At 40.6% G+C, this 10,000-nt stretch overlaps 1 protein-coding gene across 4 annotated transcripts in view; it reads right to left on the reverse strand.

Annotated features, from left to right (window-relative positions):
* The window catches only part of LOC123503241 (osmotic avoidance abnormal protein 3-like), a 59,864-nt gene that overhangs the window by 41,263 nt on the left and 8,601 nt on the right, over nt 1–10,000 (reverse strand). For all 4 annotated transcript variants that reach the window (XM_045252809.1, XM_045252806.1, XM_045252808.1 and 1 more), the window contains exons 2-3: nt 7,925–8,020; nt 7,417–7,521 (exon numbers count right to left, since the gene is read on the reverse strand). In XM_045252809.1, the coding sequence (XP_045108744.1) occupies nt 7,417–7,494 (78 nt within the window). In that variant the 5' untranslated portion in view covers nt 7,495–7,521; nt 7,925–8,020. The remainder of the gene's footprint in view (nt 1–7,416; nt 7,522–7,924; nt 8,021–10,000) is intronic.

Consider the following 10,000-nt stretch of genomic DNA (forward strand, 5'->3'; position numbering starts at 1 on the left):
GTGGGCGTAGGTCAGGGGAACACACACACACACACAGCAATAATAGTTGATTTTTAAGGATGTTTTTACGCTTTTGGTGATAAACTAATATGAATTCTACATTATAAACAGGATATACACTCTTATAAATCCTACTATTGATATGTGTGGTCTTTCAAGTAGGCATGTTGAGGGCAGAGCGTAAGGTGAATACTATGCAAACCTCTACGGAGTCATGTTGTCGCGTTTCATTATACGTGTTTCTTTGCCGATACACTTCTTCCTACTCCTTATCGCTGTGTCATCTCCATTAGTAATTACCTCATATCACTGCGGCATATCTTCGTTGCCACAACACTGCCGCCTCTATCCACCTCCGCACACATCCACACACCAGCCACAGCACACTTACTCCATGCTCCACTTCCTCCTACAATACACTACGCCACACCTCACTCGCTCACATTCATCTTTCATCTACACTTCTATATGTACTTCCGCTAGTATTTCAACACCCACACAGTATAATGCACTTCTCATACATATTCATATTCACACTGATATCATAACATTGACTTTCCCATGCATATCTATTGTCATTCATAATATTCACACTGATTATCTAACTTTGACTTTCGTGTGTATATCTACGCATTTTTACTCTTCCGTGCTACTGTTTTGGCTACTATTATCACTACTGGATCCATGGTTCTAATACGCAATAATACCCACACCCTGTTTGACCCTGACGATAAGTTTTGAATGCATGTCGTCGTATCTTCACGTTTCCTCACCATTTCTCCTCGCCACAAACGTCACAACATGCATAATTCTCTTATATAATATTCCGTAACCCTGACATTGACTCTTCTCTGTGTTTAGGTTTTCGCCACATTTTTTCGTCGCATATTATCACCACAAATATTACCACTGCCTTCCTATACTTTATCATATCCGCTTTGATCCCTCACCACTACCACCACCACCACTGTCTAACCCTCATGCATGAAATATAAGCACTATCATTAAACGTCAATATGAAGAATACTTCACCACTACATGAGCCACATACTGCATAATACCCAAACATAAACCTTCACTACCACCATCACTATGTCCAATAAACAATCAACACACACACACACACACACACACACACGTGAAATACAAACACAAAACACAAATCTGCGACTGCCATAACTAACACACCATACCGCATAATCCTGTCACTACACCGCCACACCGCCACGCCACCGCACCGCCACCTGCCACCATTATCACGGGAGAATCGCCACAGTTTGTACCTGGGAGGCCAAAGATCCCACGCACGCCACGAGTTTAGCCCTGCGATGTCTGGTGAGGTCACTGACACACGTGCACGAAAATAGGTGAAGGGATTTAGGACGTGACGAAGTGCAAGAGAGAGTAGAAGAGAATGAGATAGGATCGTGTAAAGTAAAATATGTTTTAGGAATGCGAGTTTACTATCTATTCTTTTTCTTTTCGTTCAATGACTAAAAGAATATGATGAATGAGAATTGGTATAAATGTTTGATATATTTTTATGTGACTCTTCCTTCTGTTAATAATAAGACTAAAAATATACATTGATGAGTGGAAGGTCATGTGAAGTTAAGTACATGTAGGAATTCTGGCTTTCTTTTACGTTTTCTATTGACCAGACAAAAAATTAATAGTGATGAATGTCAAACGATAACGAGAGTGTCTGATGTGTTTAGGAATGCCATTGTATTTATGAGCCCAATAAATACTACTAAATGATGAGTGAGAGATGATTCTGCAAATATTCAGTATGTTTAAAGATGCGAAGTTTTACGGTGTGGGTGAAAAAGGAATAATGACAAATGTGAGAAGACTATACAAAAAAAAATAAGGAAATAAACTAGTGAAACAAAGATACAAAAAGAAAAGTAGAAAGAGAGATCAAGAAAATGACAAACCATAGAAACAATGAAAGAATGAAGAGAACCAAGAGAAGCAAGAGCAAGGATGAGAGAACAAAAGAAACTACGGAAGAGAGAAAGAGAAAGAGACCAAGAAAAAGTTGCGTTAACCCAGCGGTCACTCACCTGCCTTGAGTTATTACCTGACCAAGTTGTTACCTTTGAAAACCTTCCCTGCTGCTGTATAGACACGCACCACTGTTTACATCACCGTACAGATACACCCTTAGAAAAAACACTAATTAACCCATCTGGCCTAAAATTCTGATAATGAAGAATATAACGATGCAAATATTAGTCACGTGTCTTCCATTACCGGAGCGTGAAATGTTTGTGGGGTGATTAAGTTGTTAGCTTGTTTGCCCTCGTTACTCGTTAATTATTGGCGTATCGATGGGTTGGTGATGTAATGTGGGAATGTTGTTAGCGGGACTTCGTTATTGCGTTCGCTATGTTGTCGATTACACAGATTGCGGCACGGGTGTTGTGAATGTTTTATAGCGGCCATGCATCTCTCTCTCTCTCTCTCTCTCTCTCTCTCTCTCTCTCTCTCTCTCTCTCTCTCTCTCTCTCTCTCTCTCTCTCTCGTCTCACCTAGATTTTTCACCTGGTAGAAATGTGTCAAAGTTAGACTGAAATCAATACAAACAACCTCACTATGTACTTTTTACCGCCCAATCTCTCCCTCTCTCCCCCTTCCCCACTTTACTTCCCTCCCTTTGCACCTTCCCCCCCCCTCCTGCACTCTCCTCCCTTTGTACCTTTCCCCTCCTTCCCCCTCCTTCCCCTACTCCCTCCCCGCCATTCGTGCACTGTACCATTTACTTGTATTGACGTGCGCATGGAGAAGCGGGAAAGGGTGACGAGAGGGCAAGACGAAGCTAACCTTGAGTACCCAATCATACAGGTGAGGTAGCCTTGTGTGTGTGTGTGTGTGTGTGTGTGTGTGTACGTGGTAGTCATTCTTGTTCATTACCTTCGTCGTTATCATTTTTGTCATCGTTGTTATCATTGTGACGGGATTCCTCCTTCTCCTTTCCCTTCCTCCTCCTCCTCCTCCTCCTCCTCCTCCTCCTCCTCCTCCTCCTCCTCCTCCTCCTCCTCCTCGCCTTCTTTCTACTTATCTTCTGTGTGTGTGTGTGTGTGTGTGTGTGTGTGTGTGTGTGTGTGTGTGTGTGTGTGTGTGTGTGTGTGTGTGTGTGTGTGTGTGTGTGTGTGTGTGTGTGTGTGTTTGAAGTTAAGCTATACTAGAATGAAATACGGAGACTCTGTGCATTGAATGAATAAAAGAAAAAATAACAAAAGAATAAAAGAAGAGAGAGAGAGAGAGAGAGAGAGAGAGAGAGAGAGAGAGAGAGAGAGAGAAAGGAAAGGAAGGAAGGAATATTGTGGGAGGAAAGAATGAAGCAAGGAAGGAGTATTGAAAAGAGAGAGAATGAACTTTAGAGAGGAAGCACGATAACAAGAACTTAGTAAGAAAAAAAAAAAAGGTTCGCAGAAATACAACAGTTGATGATAATGTACGATAATTGTAGCAAACGCAGCAGTTCTAAGAAGTACCTTAATTGTCACAACACCATCATCCTTTCACATTATCGAAAATACCCCAGCAAGAACAGAAATTATCGTAAAAATCATAATTACGTGTTTGATAAAGGAATAACGTTTTTTTCTTATAAATAGTTAATAAAAGAATAGCATTTACAAAGACTCCAAAAGAAAATAGCGAAACAGTCGACCCTCAATATCTTGTAAGTGTGCTTTGTTTAATTTTTGTATTCATATTACTAGCAATGCAGAAAGGAAAGCGTATTGGAAGAAGCAGAGAGAGAGAGAGAGAGAGAGAGAGAGAGAGAGAGAGAGAGAGAGAGAGAGAGAGAGAACTAACATTTGAAGCAGAGAGATCTTAAAGCAAGTCAGGCAGAGGCAGTTGGGAACTAAATTATTCCTATTTCCTCAATTATTCACCACTCTTGGTTTCTCAGAATATCACCACCACCACCACCGCGACCACCACCACCACCACTACTACCAACATGACTACCACCACCACCACCACCACTACTACCAACATGACTACCACCACCACCATCACCACCAACAATAACAATAACAACATGACTACCACCACCACCACCACCATCACCACCACCACCACCACCACCACCACCACCACCACCACCACCACCACCACCACCACCACCACCACCACCGTCGTGAAGAACAAAAAAAAATGAATAAAAAAGATGATAAATGTAGGTAAAGGTAATCGTTAGAATTTGCCCCAGAAACCTTTAATAGAATATGTAAATGTATGGACCGCGCCAGAGAGAGAGAGAGAGAGAGAGAGAGAGAGAGAGAGTAAGAGCTCAAATATAACAAGATAATTTTAAAAAGACAAGAGAAAAGAAAAAGAAGACTTCAAACAAGTAGGAGACGGAAGAGGAAGAGGAAAAGGAAGCAAGGAGGAATGGAAAAAGAATGAACGAGAGAGAGAGAGAGAGAGAGAGAGAGAGAGAGAGAGAGAGAGAGACGGCTTCAGTAGGTTGGTAGGTTTGTAGGGACACTAAATTATTCCCATTAAATGTCATGGTAAGGGCGCAGGAAGGTCGTGACAGTTTCCAGCAGTCATGGTAGTTACGTAAGGGCGTCGCAGCGAGGCCAGAAGACGCCAGAACTCACCAAAACATCACCAAAACATCAACAAGGTCACGTGATTTAGATTTACCCTCAGATATTCCTCGAAACTCGCAGAAGGTCGGGAGTGGTATAGATTTTAATGTGCTATTTCGACCTTCGCTTCATGTACGTTCATTTTTCATTTGGGGATCTTAGAGTTGGGAATATCTGGGTCAGGGAGAGACAGAAAGAGAGAGAGGGAGAGAGAGTGAAGGTCATTGCTGAGGGGGCGAGGGAGGTCACTAGCTGGGATGGTCGGTTGGTGACGGTGTTATGTGACGCATTGATTGCTACTGCCACTACTGCTAACACCACTGCCACCACCTGTGTTGTTATTATTATATCAGCCACCTCTACCGCTACTGCTACTGCTACTGCTACTGCTGGCGGAATAATCGTTATTTTCTTGACTGTTTCTGCTGCTGTTACTATGAAAATTTTCACTCTTACTACTACTACTACTACTGCTACTGTTACTGTTACTGCTACTACTACTACTACTACTACTACTACTACTACTACTACTACTACTACTACTACTACTACTACTACTACTACTGCTGCTAAATCACAAATCATTAATATCAACACACTTTAGAATATTTATAGACACATTCCCTAAACCTTGCATTGCCCTTGTACTGGAGAGAGAGAGAGAGAGAGAGAGAGAGAGAGAGAGAGAGAGAGAGAGAGAATCATAGTGGTGCTTAGTATATTGTTAAGTAAAAGCTGAAGAATCGAAGTTACTACATTATGACCTTGACTAAAATTTGATAGTATTCGTGACTGGAGCCATTCCCTTGTACTCTCTCGCTTCGGTGTTTCCATAGTACATGTGTAATGGCAGTACTCTGATCAATACTACTCTGAGTGCTGCTTGTGTGTGTTTACTGAACTTTCTCACCTCCGTTTGTGTTGGTGGGAGGGAGAGTGGAAGGAGGAAGTTGCATTTGAGTAGAATTAGAGGAACAGTATTTCTTTTGTTTCTCTCTCTCTCTCTCTCTCTCTCTCTCTCTCTCTCTCTCTCTCTCTCTCTCTCTCTCTCTCTCTTTGTTTTATCCATTTTCTATCCCCTTCGCTTTAATCTTTTCCACTACTTATCCTGCTCCTCTTTTTCCTCCTCCTTCTCTTCCTCCTCTTCCTCCTCCTCCTCCTCCTCCTCCTCCTCCTCCTCCTCCTCCTCCTCTTGTAGTCAGTAACAACATGGACTGTTTACCCGCACGGACACGTGGCAAACACACACACACACACACACACACACACACACACACACACACACACACACACACGCTCAATGTGGATATATTTTAGTGGATATTGACGGAAATGTGTTAATAGTGAATTGTTGTTTTTCGTGGAGTCTGCATAAGTGGATTGATTTCATGTTTCTTGATTTGAATATTACTTTGTTGGTTGAATATTGGTTTGCTTGTGTATTCTCTCTCTCTCTCTCTCTCTCTCTCTCTCTCTCTCTCTCTCTCTCTCTCTCTCTCTCTCTCTCTCTCTCTCTCTCTCTCTCATGATTTTCCACACCTGTGAATTTATTATTGTGTGTGTGTGTGTGTGTGTGTGTGTGTGTGTGTGTGTGTGTGTGTGTGTGTGTGTGTGTGTGTGTGTGTGTGTTTACATGTGTGCGTGACTCGGGGCTGTGTAGGAGTGAGTGAAGTGGGTGAGGAGAGGAAGGAAGGAAGGAAGGGGGAGGCCGAGGGGGAGACGAATTGGGGGGGAGAGGAACCATCTTATTTGCATATCTTTCACACACACACACACACACACACACACACACACACACACACACACACACACACACACACACACACACACACAAGGTTAAAAAACGTCTGTGAACTTTGACCTTGATTTTCTTTTGTTACTGTTTAAACTACCATCACCACCACCGCCACCACCACCACCATCACCACCACTGCCACCACCACCACCACCACCACCACTTCGGCCGGCCATTACGTCTTTCATTTCCCTGTTCCTTCTGAAACTTATTAAGGGATAATTATAACGTATTCGTAATTTATGAGGGGGAAAGGGAGACGAAGAAGAGGAGAAGGTAGAGAAGAAGAGAAGGGTTGAAGAAGAAGAAGAAGAAGAAGAAGGGAAAAAAAAGGAAAAAAAGAAGAAAAAAGAAGAAGAAGAAGAAGAAGAAGGACAGAAAACACTGATAAGATGGTAAATGGCAGTAAAGAAGGAAATGAATGGAAGGTATTGGAAGTTTATCGTAAAAGAAGAAAAAGGAAAAAGAAACAGATAATATGATAAAGCGTAAATGAAAACAGAAAAATGAATAAAAATTACCAAATAAAACTTAGAAAAAGGTGATAAAGGAAGAATAATGGAAACCCGCATAGGAAGGACTGTCAGGAAAAAGGATGATGAGAGAGAGAAGAGATAAAGAAGCACCAAAGAACAAGGCAGGCGTACAGGGAAAGGTTAATTACAAAAGCACATTCATGGATAATCTTGCGGTAATGGTCGATGTCATCAAGCACGGCCTAACTAGCGGCAGGTGAGCAGGAGGGCCAATTAGCAGGCGGAAGACAGGTAGTTAGCAGAAAGAGCGCCCCGGGTCATGACACACACACACACACACACACACACACACACACACACGAATACACTGACTAACTGACATACGTACGTAATTTCACCATGACTCTTAATAATTCTCTCTCTCTCTCTCTCTCTCTCTCTCTCTCTCTCTCTCTCTCTCTCTCTCTCTCTCTCTCTCTCTCTCTCTGGCAGGAATGCAGTGATAATGAAATAGCAACTAAAACATTACCTTGCATTTTAAGTCATTCTCCCGTTTGTTCATTGGTCGGCATCGTACGATAACTTTGACTGTCTCAGGCGACGCCATGTTGCCAGATGTAGGACGATCACACTCCTGTGAAAAATAAACCAGACAAGTATATTATCTTCCACACATGTTAATAAATCAATTACTTTTGTTTAAGGTGAAGCGTAACTGTTAACGGTTCAATTAACGCTCAAGTTCTCGTAGTTCATTTATCATTCATTTATCTTGTCTTCGATTTGTTTCTTGTTAGTGTTTCCATGATGCTTCCAAGACAGTCCCAACCTTGCCAGTACCACGGCATCCAAAATATTATATTCCAGTTGACCATAAAAGCTTTCATAACCGGAAGGATCATGAATTATTTACTTACAAGAAAGCTTCGAAAGAGATAACAAGGAAAAAAAATAATTATTATCATTCTGAATACTGAATTATTGGATCGTTAGTAGAGGCAAACTAGACATTAATTATTGTACGAGAAGCAACTCACGTGATAGTCTTAGTGAAGGGTGGAGAGATGGAGGGTGTAGATCCTGGTCCACCTCCTCCTCATCCTCCATCGTTCATCTCCTGCTTCTGCACATCACTGGGGAGGAGGAAAGTTGCCAGGATTAGTTGAGTGGAAAAAGATTAAAAAAAAACTGCGCAGAAGGAAACAAGAATCATTTAAGAGAGAGAGAGAGAGAGAGAGAGAGAGAGAGAGAGAGAGAGAGAGATTTAGTGCAATAGAAGAAAAAAGATTAAAGGAGTAGAGGATGAAAGAAAGATATTTACGTACGAAAAAAAAAGGAAATTAGTTTACTGCAAAGGACGAAAGAAATAAAAGAAAAGAAACAAGTACAAAAGAGAATAGAGAAAAGGAAAGATAGGAGAGAACGATAAAGAGAGAAAGAAAAGCATGAAGTTCAAAGGAAAGAAAGCTGAAAGGGCATTATTTTTTTGAAGTGCAAATACAAACAGTTTAACAAAGTAATGGTAAACCTTCCTATTTGAATATTACGAAAACTTGTTTGTGTATGTTATCATTAGTTTGTCTCCCTTACACACACACACACACACACACACACACACACACACGCTGATTTATTTGCCCCATTGATTCGAACCCAAGGATTCCGAACCACGTCTCGATGGAACGAACTAACACACAGCGGTTCTTCCTCGCACAACAGACAGCCACATTCAAAAACGTCTTGTTCTCTCACCACGACAATTGTTCCTATCCCCATAGACGACTAGCCTGGTTTTCAAGATACTTTCTCCTTATGACCAACTAGAAATCTTGCTAATCCATCACTAGAACCATAATAAATACCCTTAAAAACATGAGTACCTTCAACGAGAGCCTTTGGAAATAGCCGTCGTGAAGAGCAAGGCGTTTCTAAATACAGCTCTCTAGACAGCGACAGGAACACAGAGGCGCCAAACGAAGCGTAACATACCGAAGTGAAAGAAAACGAAAGGTAAGAGCGACTCGCCTTTCCCGTGTTAAACGAATCACGATATTTGAGGAAACACGAAAATTGCTGCATAATCAAAGGAAGTAATCTAAAAGTGAAGGAAATAAGTATGAAAGAACAACGCACAATCTGCATACCGAAGTCTATTACGTCAAGAAGGAAAGGAAAAAAGATAGAAAAAAGACAGTAGACACACAGGAGCAATAAATGTAGGCAGTAATTCTATAGCCAAGTAAGAAAGCTAAAAGAACGCAATTGTGTCACGAAATACGGAAATTATAAAATAAAACAAGCGCCAAAACATGATGATGATGGAAAGGATAAATAGACGAAAAAAAATAAATAAATGACATTCAAAACTTAATAAATAAATAGTAAATAAAGAAATAACTTTGAAATTTCGTTTAAAGTTCAAAGCAAGACAATTTAAATGATAAGTTGACAATAAACCTGAAAGAAATTAGTAAATGTCATAAGTAAGTTAAGAATAAAACAAAAATGATAATAGGTAAATAAATACATAGATGGATATTCAGAATTAACTCTATAAATAAGCAAACTGAGAAAAAATACCAAGAAAAACTGAAAATAGAAAAAGAAAAAGCTCTAATAAAGTTCAAAATAGAAACAAATAAATAAGAACACTAAGTCATTTACATTATAACGACGTGAGAAATTTGAAAGGAGCTGCAATTTACTTATTTTCTTCCTCCTCTCCTTCTTCTTCTTCTTCTTCTTCTTCTTCTTCTTCTTCTTCTTCTTCTTCTTCTTCTTCTTCTGTATGGCTAATTTTCTTTACACTTGGAGAAAAAAATAGCGTTGTTTCATGAACTGTCTTTAAATAACGCAGCGCGGAGTGAGGCATGTTAGCAGGCTGGCGAGGCAATCAGCTGGTGATGTATTAACAAGGAAGAGAACGAGGAGAAGAAAGAAGAAGAACAAGAAGAAGAAGAACAGGTAGAGGAGGACAGAGACGAAAACGAAAACAAGAATATTCTGGGTAGGAAGAGGAGGAGAAGGAGGAGCAAGAACAAGAATAACAATAACAAGAATAAGAAGAATAAGGTTAAGAAGAGGAGGTGAAAGAAAAGAAGTAAATAGCAAGA

This window comes from Portunus trituberculatus, chromosome 13 (genome assembly GCF_017591435.1).
Source record: "Portunus trituberculatus isolate SZX2019 chromosome 13, ASM1759143v1, whole genome shotgun sequence".
Lineage (NCBI taxonomy): Eukaryota > Metazoa > Arthropoda > Malacostraca > Decapoda > Portunidae > Portunus > Portunus trituberculatus.